Raw genomic sequence first — 18,187 nt, forward strand, 5'->3', positions numbered from 1 at the left:
TTTTCGGTAGGTGGAGGATGGGGTTTCCAGGAGGACCTTTTTCCATTCATGTGACTTTGCTACCAAGTAACACATTACAGGTATTTGGGGCAGTTTTTAGTTAACTGGAGGGCAGTCAGTACGGGCTGGGAAATGAAGTTGGTTTCACAGGGTAGGGCCTTGAAGACAGCTCCATTTTGGGTCAGGAAATCCGTGAAGAACAAAGGATCCTTCTAGGCTGGTCACAGAAACACGGACATGAGACGTAAATGCTGTTCCTGCATACGAACTTCTGTTTCTTTTCATCTCCTTTTAAAAGTTAGTGGAAAGTAACTGACTCATTATGGCCCATTTAAGAGAAAAAAATATATATCTTAAAAATTCAAGAAGATTGATTGTGTTTGTATTGTTTGTCAAGCTATACAATTTTAATGTCCCTGTTATTTTTTTAGTGCCACTTGGAGCCAGAACTGTGATCCCTGCCGCATTCTTTCTGGGTGTGTGCTGTGGTACTTTACACGTGAAAAAAACTGGAACACAGTCCTTAAATAATTCAAATAATTCAGTAAAGTTTACTGGAGTTTTAGGTGTCAGGACCAGGGTTTGATATGGGTCTGACCCCAAAGGCCATGTGTTTTCCAGTAGAATAAAGAGGAAATACTTTCTTTTAAAAAAAAATTTTTTTTATGTTTATTTTTGAGAGAGAGAGAGAGAGAGAGAGAGACAGCATGAGTGGGGGAGAGGCAGAGAGAAAGAGGGAGACACAGAATCGGAAGCAGGCTCCAGGCTCTGAGCTGTCAGCACAGAGCCGACATGGGGCTCGAACTCACAAACTGCAAGATCACGACTTGAGCCAAAGTCTGACGCCTAACCAACTGAACCACCCAGGCGCCCCAGAGGAAATACTTTCTGAATTCCATAGAATAGCCAGAGTATCCTGAGGTAGGGCAGCAAATTAAGAATTCAGATCATGTTTCTTTGTTTTTTGGGTTTTTTTGGTTTGGTTGGTTTTTTGTGGGGGCGGAGAAGACACTGCCGATACTTTGGGAGAACTGGCAGTCAGGGTTGGTTTTTTGGGGGGGTTTTGTTTGTTTCTAGTTGAGAAACCGAGGTAAAGACGGAGCCACAAATTCCCCGCCCTCTGCTAGTGTCTGCGGCTACATTCCTGACCCAGAGACCTGCTTTTTGGTTCTCAGTTTGTTTGCACTCAAATGAAAGCCTAGTATGTCCTTGACAAAACACAGCACCTATTCATGATGTAGAGTTTCTGCAAACCAGGAACACAGGAGAATTTCCTCAACTCGATAAAGAACATCTATTATAAACCCGCAGCTGACGTCGTTCTTTTAAAGATTTTTTTTTAATGTTTGTTTATTTTTGAGACCATGCGAGAGACAGAGTGCAAGCAGCGGAGGGGCAAACAGGGAGACACAGCATCCGAAGTGGGCTCCAGGCTCCAAGCTTTCAGCACAGAGCCCGATGTGAGGCTCGAACTCACGAATCGTGAGATCGTGACCTGAGCCAAAGTCGAACACTTAACCGACTGAGCCATTCAGGCGCCCCAACATCGTTCTTAATGATGAAAAAAGAGATGCTTTCACCCTAATCGAGAACAGTGAAAGTTTCCCCGCCGCCATTCCCATTCAGCGTCTTACTGGATATCTTCACTAATACAGTGAGAAAGGAAAGGGAATACAAGATATGCAGTTTGGGAAGGAAGAAACCACTGTTAACAAGTGACATGATGGTCTGCAGAGAAAAATGCCAAAGAAAAATCCCAACAAAACCTCATAAGCAGAGCACAGCCAGCGGCAAACAGTTGAATTCTCAATTAGAAACACCATTACGTTGGCATGAGAAAACGGAAAAACACATATGTGTAACAGAATATGTACAAGATCTATGTGAGGGAAACTATAAAACTGTGATAAAAGATTTAGGTGAATGGAGAGACATTCTGTGTTCATGGATGGGGAGGCTTAGTGTCGTCATTAAGATGTCAGTTCTGTCCACCTCAATCTATAGAGTCAACCAAATCCTCATCCGAATCCCAGCAGGTTATTTTGTGGACATCAGGACGCTGATTCCAAAGTGTGTACGGAGAGGCAAAGACCCAGAGAGCCAACACAATATTGAAGGAGAACAAAGTTGGAGGGCTGATGCCTCCCAACATCTAGACCGGATGTCAAGCCATAGCACTCAGGATAGTGTGGCCAATGGACCGGCATAGAGCCTGGAAATGGACCCCCATGTAAGATGGTCAACCAATCTTTGACAAAGGAGCAAAGGCAACACAATGGAGTAAAGACCGTCTCTTCCCCAAAAGGTGATGAAACCGCTGGGTGTCCATTTACAGAAAATGAGTCCAACATGGATCTTACACCATTCACAAAAATGAACTCAAAATGGATCATAGACCTAAATGTAGAACACAGAACTGTGGAAGTCCTAGATGGTAGCATGTGAGAAAATCCATACAATGTGGGGAGGGCCATGAGAGTTTGGGCACAGTACCGGAAGCACTGGCCATGGGAGACAAGACTGCTGACTTAGGCTGCATTAAAATTAAATTTTCGTGCTCTTCAAAAGACACTGTTAAGGGAGTCAGAAGACGAGCCACCGACAGGAAATATTTGCAAAACACAAAGCCCATAAAGGCCTGGTATCAGACAGGACACAGAAGGGAAGGGTTGCTGGGGTGGGTCCAACGGGTGGGTTTGGGAATACTCAGAGCTAACAGACCAACATCAAGCTCAGTGTTTACTGGAGGTTAGTGACCTCTGGGACATGGCTGTTTGCAACACAAAAGTTGAGGAAATTCTCCTCCTGGGGGAAAAATCAAAAGTCTGGAGATTAGGAGGCAGCCAGGACCAGCCCCCCTCTCTATCCTTCCAAGCCCTCCATGTAGAGAGGCGCCTGGGGCTGACCCCGGACACCTGAGCCTCGGGGATGTCTCCAGGCAGTCAGGACCGCCTGGTGATGCCGACTTCTATTGTAGCTTCCTGTTGCCAGCTAGTAACACTGTCACAAGACCAAAGAGAGCCTATGGAGGGAAGAATGCTGAACGTAAATGTTTTAACAGTCACAGGTTTACATGGCATGAAATAGACCTTAATGGTAAAACTTTCATTAAACCACGTTGTGTTATGTCAGATTATCTGGGATTGGGTAACTCGTGTGCTACTTTTGGGGTACGTGTTCTGTGTCAGCAGTTCGTATTCACGGTCAGCCAATTGATAAAATAGCTACAAAAGTCTAAATTTTGAATGGTGAGTTTTGTATCTAAACATTTTGTGCTTTGAAATCCAGCACCATCGTTGTATAGCAGAGTAACACTAGAAAGTAAAATGTGATCACAATGCCGCCTCTTTGTTTTTTCTTCTCTACAGTACACGTTTTGGAACTTCATACCCAAGAACTTATTCGAACAATTCAGGAGAATAGCCAACTTTTACTTTCTTATCATATTTCTGGTACAGGTAAGGCCAGCAGACTTTTTTTTTTTTTTTAATCACCTCAAACATACATTCTAAATAAGTGACCTTCATTCCCAGGTGATCAACTGTGGCTGGCTAAGGAGGGTGAACAAGGACTTGGGGCCCTTATCTACACGTCCCCCACCCGTTTCCTTCAGGGACAAGTGTTTTGGTTCCTCTGACTTGGCTGTGACCACCTTCCTGTCCTGGAGGGGAATCAGGAGCTTACCTGGTTTTTAGGAGAAATTCAGCAGCCAAGCTCGGCTTTATTATGTGGAGCCCCTTCCCAAGTGCACAGGGTGCTCTGAAGAGATCACAGAGAGGAAGAGAAAGGAGAGAAAACCAGAGTCCAAATCAGGGAACAGTGGGTCCAATTCGTTTTCAGAATAGCAATCACGTTTTCTTCAGTCACGCGAAATACAGTGGAAGGACTTACAGAATTTCCCCACCGTTAAATTATTCAAATACTGTCATGAAGCCTGGCGCCGAAAGCAGAGTAGAAAATTAAAATGTGCACTGGAATCAGACTTGTGTCTTTGCCACTGTTGGCAAGGTTTCCTTAAGCAGATCCCTTAACTAGAGCGAACTACCCTCGGTTTTATAGGAAACAGGATGACTAACCCCCAATCTGATTGACCTCTAGTCGGGGGATAAAGTGGGTAACAGTAAAACAATTTGGAATAAGCAAAAGCAAATGTCTTCGTTGGCGTTACAGGGCCAACCGGTCTGTCTAACGTCAGTAATGCGTGTTTTTGAGAATGGCCCTACAATTCTGTTTTAATTGCAGTTGATTATTGACACCCCCACGAGCCCAGTGACGAGCGGGCTCCCACTGTTCTTTGTCATCACAGTCACGGCCATCAAACAGGTAAGAAGTCTGCAGAAAAAGGGAAGGCATCACCATCCCTGTTACATAACATCGCATTTTATCCAAAGCGGAGTAATCTGGTTTGTGTTGGCTAGTTCGTAGACAATTTAACCAAGTTCTAGAAATTCATTTTGGTAACTGCCTTAGATTGACACTTGAGCTAAAATAAGAGAGATTATGTAACGCGGCAGCTAACGTGACGCCCTGTGAGTCTGAGGGGGAAGCCAAGGTGTTCACATCCTGAAGCAACCAGAGATGGTATCTGTTTTTAGAGGCTTTTCTTAGCCTGTCCACACCGTTGGCCGTCTGAGCTGTAGACACCTGCTGTGTGCAGAGTCTGGGATGCAGTTTTCTAACAGAGTGTGCTGACTCCCAACTCACTGTGTGCAGGGGGCTGTTCTCCCGGGGCCACCCAGGCAGAAGAACACGCCTCAGTTCTTTCCACCGTGCACGTAGCCATGTTAGTGCTGCAGCCATCGCCACTGTCTGGTTCTGGAAAATTCCCATCCCCTCAGAAGGAGGCCACGAGCAGTCTCTGCTGTTCCCCTCCCTGAGCCCCTGGCCACCAGAGGTCTACCCTTGTCACGGCCACACTTCCCACGTGGTGGGGGTGAGGTAGCTCTTTGTACTTTCGGTTTGCATTTCCTTGGTGATTAATGATATTGAGGATCTTTCCCTGTGCTTATTGGCCATTTCTACGTCGTCTTCAGAGAAAAGGACCTTTGTCCATTTTAAAATCGGCTGAAGCATCTTTTCATTGATGAGTTGCCAGAATTCTTTATGTGCTCCAGATAAAGATTCCTTATCTGCTGCAAACTTTTGAGCCTAAGGATGTTTGCACTTTGGTGTTGATACATCAACCTTCCATTTGGGAGATCTGGATAATTTGTAAAATGGCAGCTTCTAGTGAAATGATCGGTGGTCAAATTCTTGCTGAAAAAGCCATGCTTTCCTGGTGTTATCCTTTAGATAAAAATAAAGAGAACAAAACATGTGCTTTACATGAGATGTGGTATGAGAACAGCCATGGGGTGACAGTGGGTGCCAGTGTTGCGGTGATTTTCTGTAGGCTGAGGAAGGACGTAGAACGGAATCAGGTTCTAGTGTGTGTGTGTAAAGAGCGCCTCTGGGTTGTCTTCTGCCGGCCTAGCGGGTCCTCAGTATGAGAGTGTCTGCATTAGTGTTTTTTTAATACAGAACTGGGAGCAGCATTTAAGGATTTCTTCGTATTGATTTGCGTTTTATTTCTCAGTCTTCAGTAATCTGGGAATACAGATTTGAACAGAACGATTTTGCTTCATACCCATTTGATTGGCTTTTAAATGTAGAAGCCTGCAGAGCAACCAGGGACAATAATGTAGTGAAACGCATCCACTCTCCGCTGATGGCAGTGTGGTGGCGCCATGTTAGGAAACCATTTGGCACTAATGGATGAGGCAGAAGCTGTCAATGGTGGGACCCGTAGTCCGAGGGTGTCCGGTATGTGCAGTTGGTGTGTATTATATGCGTCTCGGAGTACATGGAGGCCCCACAAGGTGTCCTGGGATGTTCATTGCAGGCCTCTTTGTGGAAGAAAAACTAGGGACAAGATGTCCTTCAGTGAGGTAACAGACGGTACGTTCGTTACACGTATTGGGGTTACTGGTGCAGTAGCCACGAAGTGTGGAAGACGTAACACTGAGTGACGCACTCAGTTACAAAGGAAATAGTGCGTTGTCCTTACGCATTTGTAAGCACGTAAACACTTCAGTTGTTTATGACGCACGTGTCAGAAAAGTGGAAAACCGTGACGGGAAGGAGTCTTTCCGAGGAGGAAGGGAGAGAAGGAGTTGGCATGCGGATCAGAGGGGCTGAGTGTGTATACCACCTCTCGGGATCTGCTCTGAGTGGTGGGCACAGTAAAGTGAGGTGTTTCCATTGCTTCTCTGTGTGTTTTCGGGAGAATAACCATCCTTGTCCCCAAGAAGCTGGTATAGAGCCCACGAGAGGGCCTCAGGAGGGGCACAGAGGAAGGGGACAATGGCTCTTGGAAGCTGGTGGTGACGGTGAGTAGGCAGAAATGGAGTGGAAGGCGTCCCAAGGTCCTGTGGACGCCAAGGGTCCTGCCAAAACCGTGCAGCAGATCCAGGACCGGGAAAATAAACCTGAAGCACTGGCTTCCTAAAGGCACTTGAAGAAATTCAGAAAAGGGCGGGGGATGGGGCACGTGTGCTCGGCTAGGTCTTCACTGCCTGCCATGCTGCCGTGGCGCCCTGCGGTCCGCCCACCGCAGTGCCCTGGCTGAGAATGAGCACACACCGACCCCATGGGGAACGCGCGGGGGCCCGCGCCCACAGCTGCTGCCGTGCGGCCGTCTGCGTGACCCAGGGCCTCAGCAGGCCTGGAGAGACCCGACCCCGCCCCGCTGAGCTGCACGCAGGCCCAGACAGCCCAGAGCTGGTGGAGTGGTTCCCTGACCCACCGCGGCCCACAGAGTCCCTGCAGGGGAGCCGTGGGGTCTGGCACGTGGCTTCTCTCCAAGGGCTCCGGCCTGACCCGCTGCCTGGCTCCACGAGCACAGGCCCTCTGCCCCCTGAGGCTGCGTGCCCCCCAACACTCTGCCTCCCAGGATCCGTGCCCCCTGAGGCTGCATGCCCCCCCACACTCTGTGCCCCCTGAGGCCGTGTGCCCCCCCACACTCTGTGCCCCCCCCCAGGATCCATGCCCCCCTGAGGCCGCGTGCCCCCCCTGCATTCTGTGCCCCCCAGGATCCGTGCCCCCTGAGGCTGCATGCCCCCCCACACTCTATGCCCCCTGAGGCCGTGTGCCCCCCCCACACTCTGTGCCCCCCCCAGGATCCGTGCCCCCTGAGGCCGCATGTCCTCCCAAACTCTGTGCCCCCCAGGATCCGTGCCCCCTGAGGCCGTGTGCCCCTCCGCACTCTGTGCACCCCCGGGATCCGTGCCCCCTGAGGCCACGTGCCCCCCCCCCGCACTCTGTGTCCCCCAGGATCCGTGCCCCCTGAGGCTGCGTGCCCCCTGTACTCTATGCCCCTGCAGGATCCATGCCCCCTGAGGCTGCATGCCCCCCCCACTCTGTGCCCTCCAGGGTCCGTGCCCTCCAGGCTGTGTGCCCCCCCCCAGCTACATGTCCCCGAAGGGTTTGTGGGAGGGTGTGTGATGACCCCCGTGTGGCGGAACTCAGTGACTGCCGGGCTGCTGGGCTGCCTGGTGCACAAACGTACCTGTGCTCTCCCACCTCACCTTTGCCAAGTGCAGCTCTCCCCCTCCTGAGCCCCTCACCCCATTCCTGAGGGTACCTGGCTTTCTGCCCCTCCATCTGTCCCCTGCCCCTCTCCTCCTCACCTTCATCCATGCTCTGGTTCCTGTTCTGGGTGGCCCTCGGCCCTCCCCTCCTCAGCCCTGCTTCCCCAGTGACCCCAGCTGGCACATGTAGGGGATATAAGGACTTTCCTTGCAGCTGAGAAAGCCCCCTTCGGGGAGTACCTGGGTAGTCCCAGGTGGGCGCTAAATGGCTTCTGACAAGCATCTAGCCAACTCTGTCCAAATCCCCAGCGACTCGAGTGAGCCCTCCACAGCCACCCACCCACCTTCCCAACTGGTTTTCTGCTTGCCCCACACCGTCTGCAACCCTCCAGGCTGGCCCGGCCCCTGCCCCACCCACGTCTGCTCCTGAGCCCTCATGCAGCTCCTGTGCTGTGGTCTCTGCCTTGCAGGACAACCACTCAGCATCCTCCAGGGGCGGCTCAGACCTTCTCCTCTGAGCCCCCTGCACATACATCTGCACACGTACACTGTGGTCACGCTGCCAGCAGTGGCTGTGACATGCTCCCTGGGGCAGGGAACCAGGTGAGGCTCTGCCTGGGCCTGCAGGAAGGGGCACGGGGGACCCCTGCCCAGGTCCTCCCGCCTGAGGCCGTGGCCATGGTTCTGACGGTGGGCAGCCAGGTGTGGTCACCCCAGTGGTTTCTGGCACAGACAGAGGATGCGTGTCCCACAGGGGAAAGTTCAGAGCCCTGCAGCAAAAGTCAGGGCTGGTGTGTCCCGATCACTGGAGGCACGAGAATGCAGGGGCCAAACTCCTGGAGGGAAGGATGGGGCAGGGTGGCGGCCACGGCCACGAAGAAGTAGATTTGGGGTCCATTCAAGGGAAAAGCGCAGTACTTGCTGGGGGGTGGGTGTCAGCGTGAAGAAAGGTGACTTCTGCCCCTCGCTTGTCCACGGCTGCAGCGGGACGCGGGTCGCAGCCGTGGCCCGTCCGGCAAAGCCCAGAATGACGGGCTCAGGGCCGTCTTCTCTCCCCTCCAGGGCTATGAGGACTGGCTTCGCCATAAGGCGGACAACGCCATGAACCAGTGCCCGGTGCACTTCATCCAGCATGGCAAACTAGTCCGGAAGCAGAGCCGGAAGCTGAGGGTGAGTAACACTGGTGGTTTGTTCCAGCCCAGATGCGGAACAGTCCAAACCCAGAACGCGGCAACATGGCGGGTGCTACGTGAGCTGAACCTCTGTTTGGAATTGCTTCTTTACAGCTGGAGGCCAACCTCCTCCCCAAACGCTTCTTACTAAAATAGGCGCCTTCCACTATCTGTTTTCTTAACTTTAATTTTTATTTATTATTTTCAAGTTGTAATAGACTTGATTTTTTAGAGCAGTTCAGTTTCACAGACCCCATCAGGGTTGTCTGAACTTTATGAGATTGTACTCACCAGTCACGATAGAGAAAGTTCTAACACGCTATTAAAGAATTTATTCTAGAACAAGGCAAAGTCATATTAATGTGAATTCCATTGGTTGGAAACTGTGAAAATAGGGACAGAAACCTCACTGAAGCCTTCGTTTTAATTTCCTGTTTCAGTGAACCATTCATGCATCATTGTCTGTTAAATGTTGGCATCACTTAGGCAGTGGTTTTCACGCCTGTGCTAGCCAGTGGGAAGCATGTACCCAGACAGGGAGTGTGATTGCTAAGGTTTATCCTGAGGAGTGCTCGCTGGGACCCCATGAGGCTGCTGCACCGAGGCTGTCTATCTGTTCTGCAGGTGGGGGACATCGTCATGGTCAAGGAGGACGAGACCTTCCCCTGTGACTTGATCTTCCTCTCCAGCAGCCGCGGAGACGGGACCTGCCACGTGACAACCGCCAGCTTAGACGGGGAATCCAGTCACAAAGTACCGTGCCTTTCATCTGGGGCCACACAGGCCCTGCCCCAGCCCTGCTGTGCCTGCAAACACAGTGCTCCCAGTGGTCACAGGGCACCCCAGGGGGCTGTGCTGGCCATGTGGGCCCTCAGGGTCCATGGCAGCCAACCACGGTTAACAGAGGCAACTTCATGTTATTTCTTAGCTGTGCCGTTTAGCCAAGGGGCCAAATTAAGGATGCAATGAGTAGACTGTGGGAATTTTGAAATTTTTCATTTAGTGTCTTGACTAGACTAGAATTCTGTAAAAAGCCACACAAGAGTCTAGATTTTAAGTGACTCTTAGTTCAATGAGTGCCTTTTTGTTAGAATATCTTCAGGATTTTCTGAACTTATAATTATTGTCTTGTACTCCATGTGGAGCTCTGTTCTGGCAGCTGGTGCTACAGAACTTTAATGATCACGAAAGAATAGAAGATATCACTATTACTTTTAAGGATTTCATTATTTAAAAACTGTGGAAGCTTCCATGGAGTTTAGGGAAGTGAGTGTAGCTCAGTGGGCCCAACCGTGTGGGAGGCATCAGCCAGCTGTGGCTAATAGTGGGATTTGGCCATGAGAAAGAGGTTTTCTTTCTTTCACGGATAGTTCACATCCTTGCATGAACCATGCGGGACTTTTTGGGCACGTTTCCTACATACAGATCCCGAGAGAGCTAACATTCTGGCACCACTCATACTAAGTAAGGAAATCCCGGAAGACTCGGTGACGGTGGTCTCTGGGGCGCGGGGACACCCGGCGCCCCACGCATCCCTGGCTGTTGGCAGCGGGCTGTCCCTTGCGCCCGTCCTGCAGGAAGGGTGCCCCAGCATCGCTAGCGGGCGGGTGCTGCGGTCTCTGGCCACGTGACTGTTCTCTACGTGAGATGCAACAGCCATTGCCCCCACACATTGCTGGCGGATGCCCCCCTGCACCTTGGGCACTACCATGCTCAGCATCCCGTTTGTGTTTCTCTGGTGTCACCTCTGCACATTGGGTTTGGCCCAGAGGCTGGAGTTACCTGAGCCCTTTGCTTAAAAGACAGCGAGGTCCCCTCACTGGTCACATTTACGGCTTGTGTGGCCTCGGGCAGGCACTTTGAACTTCCCTGCAGTTTCCCCATCCATGGGACAGACTTGTCTTCCAGGGGCTCTTGTGAGGATAGACTTAGAAAGTCTCCCAAAGCGCCAGGTGCACAGCAGGCGCCCCAAGGTGTTGTAGATGCTGCCGCTGCTGCTTGAGTGTGTCTCCCGCTTGTTTTGATTCATGGCGCCCTTTCCTGCCCACACTTGATTTCTGGGAGGCCCGGAAGGCGTTCAGAGACACGCTGTCTTGAGCAGGCCCTTGCACTCTGACTCCGAGCCCAGGCGTTCACGTTGGTGATGTGTCTGGGCCGGGGCATCAGCATTGCCTGGGTCGTGTTAGAAATGCCATTCTTGGGGCCCCCAGACCCAGCACGTCTGCTTGGGGCTGGCCCCGCTGTTGCTGCCCCACAAGCCATCCAGGGTCTGAGGCTTGCTCAGTTCTCGGAGCCATTGGTAGAGGCCCAGTGGGCAGCCGTGTGGTGAAAGCTTACGCTCACCAGCAGCACCAGGCAAGTGTGGTGTGATGCCAGGGACACCACCGTGCACACAGTAGGACCTCACATGAGGAAAAGGAACATTAACTCTGTCACAGTGACAGATCCAAGTGTCCCACTTTACAGAGGAATGTCCCACAGCTGTTAGCTTGAAGTTGAGGGTGGCAGGCAAGAGCGGAAGTTTCTGGCACCTAATAGAGGAACAACAGTAGCCCCATGTGATTCTGTAACTTGTTAATACCTGCAAACTGTGTTACACGTTCACTTACATGTTACTTGTGTGAACGTTTTCTCTGATGTGGTAACTAAGTTTTGTCATCGGGCTTAGCTGTGGGCACAGCAGATTAGATGTGGGTGCTGCCCCCGTTAGAGGGGTGCCGGGGTTGTGTCGGTGGTTTGGTGGTGAATTCACCTTTCTTGTCTGTCTGCAGACTCACTATGCCGTTCAGGACACTAAGGGGTTTCACACCGAAGAAGATATTGACGGCTTGCACGCCACCATTGAGTGTGAGCAGCCCCAGCCCGACCTGTACAAGTGAGTCCCATCTGTGCTCCCAGTAACTACCTTTGTTCCCCCAAGTGTCCTTGCTCTGCACCGGCCACATCCAGCACCATGCTCGTTTGGAAAGACCGTGTAAAACCGCTGCATAAAAATGAAGACCAAACCAGAAATATGTCACTTAGAAATTTTCATGGTCCAGCAACATTACGATCTATAGCCGTTTATGCAAATATTTGGACTGGCTTTAATGAAACAAGCTTATTGAAGAAAAAGTAATTTTCTGTGATGTGAGGAACCGATTTTAAGGAAAATCCTTGAAGTCAAGGGCTAATAAGGACAGAAAGTAAAGGGGGAACAGGGGAGGAATTTAGGTAAAGATCCCAACCCGCGAGCTTCCCGGCGGGAACTGGGAGGTGGGTGCAGGGAGCAGGAGGGCGCCTGGCCCTGCGTCTTGGCCACCGCTGCAGGCAGTGACCCGGCTTCTCTGTCGCCAGGTTTGTCGGCCGCATCAACGTCTACAGCGATCGGAACGACCCCGTGGTGAGGTGAGCACAGACGCGCTTGTGGGCGTTTTCACCCCCGCTGTCAAATCCAAGTGAATTCTTAGATTACTGATAAGAGGTTTCCGCTGCTGCTGCTCCATTGGGTTTTGAAGACAGAATTCTGCTTTACAAAAGGTCCAGCTTCCGCTGTCTTTTGTGCCTTCTCTTGTGAACACAGCTATATGTGCCAACACCTGATGGCACTCACGGAAAAAGTTCTCTCCCCAGTGTCAGGAGCCCCTCTAACCGTTAGCCACTGCCCCCGTTGGAAATGCCCTTCGACCTTGTAGACAGTGAGGTTGAGGGATTCCTGACATTTTATCGGAACGTAAGCACCTGCTCACAGTTGTCACTGGGACAGTTTTGGTTCTAGATTGTGTCTAGATTTAAGGGGCTGTGCCTCACCGGGGACCGTGTGGGTGGTAGGCAGGTGTGCTCACCTGTCATAGTCTGGGACCCGTCACACACGCGGGTTGTGGACAAGGACCCGCACCCGCCGGGTGTCAGCACTGAAGCCCGGGGGCCGCACCGTCTCCCTGTGTCTGCAGGCCTGTGGGTGTGTCTTTTGTACGTTGCTCCCCGCTCTGGAGGGTTTTGCTGCCCGGGTCGCCGAGACGGACAGTTTAGGAAGTTGACTTTGAGTAGGATTCAGACTTGACCTTTTCTGTAAACCTCACTTGTTGGAGACATTCTTGTTCTTCCGATTTAAGTGGTCTCCAAACCGTTGATATCCTGGTGTCACCTTATGTGTCAGAGAAAACCACTGCCTAGCAGTAAGAACTATTTCAAGGGGACTTTGATGAAAATAAATTGTTACTGAAAGGTAAGCCCCTGGGGCCTCTCTCCTCCTACAGTCTTGAAATTCTGTTTTCTAGAAATGACTTGTGCACTTCACATTTTAGCACTGGTACCCAGTAGTGCTAGGGAGGCCGTGGGGCATGTCCGTGGTCTTTCATAAACGGATGCTAATCCACAGGGAGTTCCTGTGGGGAAACAACCTGTGCTTCTGTTTCTTGTGAGCATTAGCATCTGAAGGAGTAAGTAGAGAGGGGTTCGTTCACCATGCCGCTGGGATGAGCCCGAAAAAGCCAGCCAGCTTTTCGTGGTTCATGGTCAGATGAAGTTTAGCACCGAGCAGCGGGGAGGTAATTACTAACATATTTCACATTTTGATACTAATTCTTGTTTTGCTTTTTAAGTATTTATACTTTCCAGCAGACTTTTAATACATGAGTGTGGAAGGCGTTTATATCTGTGGTGCGAGCGAATGGTGATGGATCACGTATCCTGTTCCTAATCCACTCAGAGTGGTACTTCTCCGTCCTCTGTCCAAACTAGATGCACAGTTCCTTTTAAAGTAAATTACTTTAGACTTCCCAGAGACACCTTTTTAAAGGGCCGCTTGCTTTCACAAGCACGTCCAACAGGAGCTCTAAGTGCCGCTGGCGGAGGCTGGCAGTACGGGTAACAGGAGATGACCGTGTGTGCGCAGCCTCCGTGGCCATCAGGCCGGGCACGCGTGTCCAGACTACAGGGCCGCCCTGGGCAGGCACGTCCGGTCGGGTGCGCCCCAGCAGCAGCCTCCCCACCCTCGTTTCAGCCAGCAGGGGTCCTGAGCTGCATCAGTTAAGCGTACGGACGCACCACAAGTACGTGGCGTTTGTGGGCAGCTGGCTCCCCGGGGCCAACGCCCGTGGCACGCGCTGAAAAGCGACAGCGCTTGCCTTCGCCCCACCAGGGAATGTGAGCGCGCTCACTGAGCAACGCTGGCAAGGCTGCAGCCTGTGCCTCCTTCTCTTCCTCCTGGGAACTGACGAGAATCCGAACCCCGCAAAGGCAGAGGTTTCGTCCGTGGCCATTGAGAGCGTAGGGCCCTGCTCGTTCCTACGCGGATGACTTTTAAATTCCTTGGCCGTGGCTTCCCCAGAGTGGCGGCACATGGCGGTTCCGGGTTTTGAGGCCACCTGCCCCCGGAGGGTCCGTGTGGGTTTGCCCCCCGCCCCATGTTGATGACTGCACACAGCGTTCCCAGCCCCTACATCTGAAAGCAAGACCAGATCCCGTGAGACTCGTGGAGTCTCTCTGAGGATGCGGTGGAGTCCACCGAAGCCTCCCGAGTCACAGACCATCTTTTCTCTCTCCCTGAACGGTCGGGGCCCCCAGCCCAGTGGTGCTCACAGGAGGCCTGTTAGGAGCGCGTGTCCAGGCACTGCTGGTAGGACCCTGCGGGTCAGCCCGCCTCCCTCCATCGGCCTGGACGGGCTGGGAGCCCGTGTTCCTGACGGGGCCGCACATGTGCCGGTGCCCTGAGGGCAGGTGCTGTGGAGTGCCAGCCACTGGGTCCCCCCACAGAGCGGTTCTTACCCCCCAGGGGAAGGCCGCATGCTCTTATGAGGAGCCGGGCTAACTTCCATAGTCCAGATAGAATCACCTCTTCGGAGACGCGATTTCTTCTTGGAACCAAGTCTGTTAGGTGCAGGCCTTGATTTTGTGCCTGTAGCACCTTCCTCTATTTGCTGCATTACTGTCTCTGGTCCCTCTATCCTTCCAGGCCACTGGGGTCAGAGAACCTGCTTCTCAGAGGAGCGACGCTTAAGAACACTGAGAAGATCTTCGGTCAGTGTCTCGGTTGGCTAATTACTACTAACAGCTTATAAAGTTAAGGTGCACAGAATAGTTAAAGTCCACAGTGCTGCCACAAACAAGCTCTCCGTGCCCTGAGTGGACTCTGGCACCAGTGAAAACCCGTGCTGAGGATGATGAAGCAGTGAGGTCTCAGGGTGTCACTTGCGTATCAAGTGCCTGTAGTTTTTGACTTAGAAACATAGAGTCATGTCCACGAGAGAATTCACAGTCTGTTTCCACAGCAGATTTCTCTCAACGCCTGCATATCTCTGGTAACGTCTCCCATTTCTGTGGGTTATGTTTGTTTTTTAATTGAGACAACTTAAAAATATACACATGTGCCCTGTTGTCAGAAAACCCAATATCTTAAAACCTGAGCTTCAAGAAAAAGTAGAGATTGATCTCTACATGGGAAAAAAAACAAACATTTCTTTTTTTTTTTTTTAATTTTTTTAATGTTTATTCATTTTTGACAGAGAGACAGACTGTGAGCAGGGAAGGGGCAGAGAGAGAGGGAGACACAGAATCCGAAGCAGGCTCCAGGCTCTGAGCTGTCAGCACAGAGCCCGATGCGGGGCTCAAACTCACAAACCGCCGAGATCATGACCTGAGCCGAAGTCAGACACCTAACCGACTGAACCACCCAGGCGCCCCTAAAAAAATAACATTTCTTTAGTCTGAAGAATCCTGTTGTGGAACTCTTTTTATGAACAGCTAGCTTGCCTAGTGAAATTTAGAATACAACTTTTGTCCAAACTTCTGTATTTACTGCAGCTGTGTGCAGCTTCCTGCGTGAAGGCAAGGTTCGCCTGTGTTATTGTTCTAACTGCTGTCTTCTGCCTTGCAGGTGTTGCTATCTACACGGGCATGGAAACCAAGATGGCATTAAATTACCAATCAAAATCCCAGAAGCGATCTGCTGTAGAAAAGTAAGTGTCAGTACCCCTTTGTTTGAAGTGCGTACAGCTCCATGACCTAGAACCATCATGAGCCCCTGTAGACATGAAAGCATTTTCCTTCTGGCTTCATTAGTAATTCTTTCATGGTCTCTAGGGAGACAGCAGCACCGGGCATTTAGACAGATGGTCTCATTCTGCGGGGCAGCAAATGGCTGCATGCGTTCAGCCTACGTCTGCAGGCTCCCTCCTGTGGACACCTAGAGTCCCAGCAGCTCCTCTCACCAATCCATGGAAACGTCAAAATCGGGTCACTTTCAGCTTTGGGGTTGTTGGAAACCGTGTGTTTTTCTGAGGGAAACATAAGCAGAGAGAACAATCTTCCTTTCGTTAAACAGTAAAATCCTTACCGTGATGAGTCAAGGACAGAGTTGAATTTGTGAGAAAATGTGGCCCAGAGTGTTGTCTTACTTTCCTTTTGTTCAAGTGCATCCTTGACTTGCGGTGGTTACAAGTTATTCCACACGGCGGGGCGGGGGGGTGGGGGGGTGGGGTGGACTTGGGGATCTTTGGGAAGACTGTCAGGTGTCTGCTGCCTGCCTCGGGCAGGTTGGTCTCAGAATGTGATCCTGCCATCTCCGTCCATCGACGGCTACACCGAATATGAAAATGGAGATTTGGCTCTTAATAAGCAAGAATGCTCTGTTTCCAGGTGTTACCTTGATGAATAGGTTTCAGAAATAAATACTGGAAACTCAAGCCTTCTTCACAAGATCCGCTGAGCCATTGGCCAGGGATTCAGCCTTTTTCCTATTCGGAGGGCATTTCTCTCCTGCCTCAGTGGTACTGGGGAACTCACTGGTTGGAGCTTAGTGGCCGAAGGGTGGACATCTGGGTGTCTCTGAATCTTGGACTCCCGGACCACACAGTCAGCAGTGTGGCTGCGTGAACTGCCCTCTCCTGTTCTTGAGACTTTCCCTGTGGCCCCAGAATCACACGCCAGTGCAAGCTTCTGTTCTCATGGTGACCGTGCCAGGTGATGGCGGGGGGGGGGGGGGGGGGGGCTCACACGTTGCTCTGTTTCCTGGCCACGCATTTGGCTTGAGGTCCATCAACTGTCTACACAAAAGCACTATCAACTGTCATATAAATAAAGTTTAAAAAACCAACTCTGTTGTCATGTTTCATGAGTTACAGGATGCATCTGTGAGAATGAACTAAAATGGAAAAGTTTTCATCGGAACCATCCTGATAACACGCCCGCCCCAGATGCCTGGGAACACAGCACAGAGGGCAAGCAGGTCCCTCGGGAAGCAGTGACTAAGTATCATTGCTGTCTTGTGTTGTAGATCCATGAATGTGTTCCTCATTGTGTACCTCTGCATTCTGGTCAGTAAAGCACTGATAAACACCGTCCTCAAGTACGTGTGGCAGAGCGAACCGTTCCGAGATGAGCCGTGGTATAATCACAAAACCGAATCGGAAAGACAGAGGAACCTGGTACGGAAAGTGCGTCCCTTTGCGGTGACCAGACCGCCTGTAAGCCATTGTTATGGCAACATGGCAGGAGAACAGGAGGCCTCGGTTGGTGACATCTCTGTCCTGGAGGCGTTCACTGATCTCAGGGTGTGTCAGTGGTCTCTCCCTGCGGACCACGCTCGCCCCCGAGCGTCAGTGGTCTCCCCCTGTGGACCGTGCTCTCCCCTGTCTTGGTTGGGTACTGGAATGTATATTCTGGAAAGGATTGGCCCCCACAGTGAATTCATTAGGGCAGCACCGTAAACATTTCCAGAGCTTCTAGAACCCAGCACAGTGTCCTGTACTTAGAGGCTGTTCAGCAAATGCTCAGTGAGGATCATGAGGCAGATGGGGCTGACTTATGGAGAGACTAAAAAAAGGAGGAACATGTCAGTTATAGGAAAATTATGGTAAGAACTGATTGCATTTCCCCTTGGGGTTTGGGCTCAGTTGCTCATGTCTATGAAAACCGATTTTCCCTAAGCCAGGAGTTAAAATCATTTGACTGCACCTTCTCCACTTAAAAGAGTACTGTTTTCTTCCCTGAGTTAACACCAGAGCTATGTGCCTCCAGAATAGGTAGCACTGGGTGCAGAGCAGGGCCACGTGCGGGTCCAAAGCAGAGTCCTGCCTCACCTGTGTTCAGTCGGATCTCTCACAGAACTAAATGGCTTAGAGATCAGAACAAAACTGTGCAGAGAAGTCCTTTCTCCCAGCCTTATTTCTGGAGCTGGGTTATTACCAAGTAAGTTTGGAAACATGTCAGAGTCTGGAAGCAAGTGTGGAACCCTCAAAACGTGCAGTTTCCCGCCAGCTCTTAGGAGGCAGGCGCCTGTCTCCCCCAGTGTGACTGTCTCACAGGTGACCTGCCCCTTGCCCCCGCCACCAGTATAGGCCTTCTCCCTGTCTGTGGCCCTCATGGTGCTAAAGTCAGGTGACTGGCCACTAAGCTGTGCCTGCCCCCAAATAATGTGTATCTTTGGATTTGAAATAAACACCTGTATTTACAGATAACACTGGTGCG

General features: G+C 51.2%; 1 protein-coding gene across 2 annotated transcripts in view; it reads left to right on the forward strand.

The window, feature by feature from the left end:
- ATP11A (ATPase phospholipid transporting 11A) overlaps positions 1 to 18,187 on the forward strand; it is a 123,158-nt gene that overhangs the window by 62,893 nt on the left and 42,078 nt on the right. For both annotated transcript variants that reach the window (XM_045482430.1, XM_045482431.1), the window contains exons 3-11: positions 3,369 to 3,458; positions 4,243 to 4,323; positions 8,631 to 8,738; positions 9,365 to 9,493; positions 11,512 to 11,615; positions 12,077 to 12,127; positions 14,676 to 14,740; positions 15,597 to 15,678; positions 16,995 to 17,145. In XM_045482430.1, coding sequence (XP_045338386.1) covers positions 3,369 to 3,458; positions 4,243 to 4,323; positions 8,631 to 8,738; positions 9,365 to 9,493; positions 11,512 to 11,615; positions 12,077 to 12,127; positions 14,676 to 14,740; positions 15,597 to 15,678; positions 16,995 to 17,145 — 861 coding nt within the window. The remainder of the gene's footprint in view (positions 1 to 3,368; positions 3,459 to 4,242; positions 4,324 to 8,630; positions 8,739 to 9,364; positions 9,494 to 11,511; positions 11,616 to 12,076; positions 12,128 to 14,675; positions 14,741 to 15,596; positions 15,679 to 16,994; positions 17,146 to 18,187) is intronic.

This window comes from Leopardus geoffroyi, chromosome A1 (assembly GCF_018350155.1).
Source record: "Leopardus geoffroyi isolate Oge1 chromosome A1, O.geoffroyi_Oge1_pat1.0, whole genome shotgun sequence".
Lineage (NCBI taxonomy): Eukaryota > Metazoa > Chordata > Mammalia > Carnivora > Felidae > Leopardus > Leopardus geoffroyi.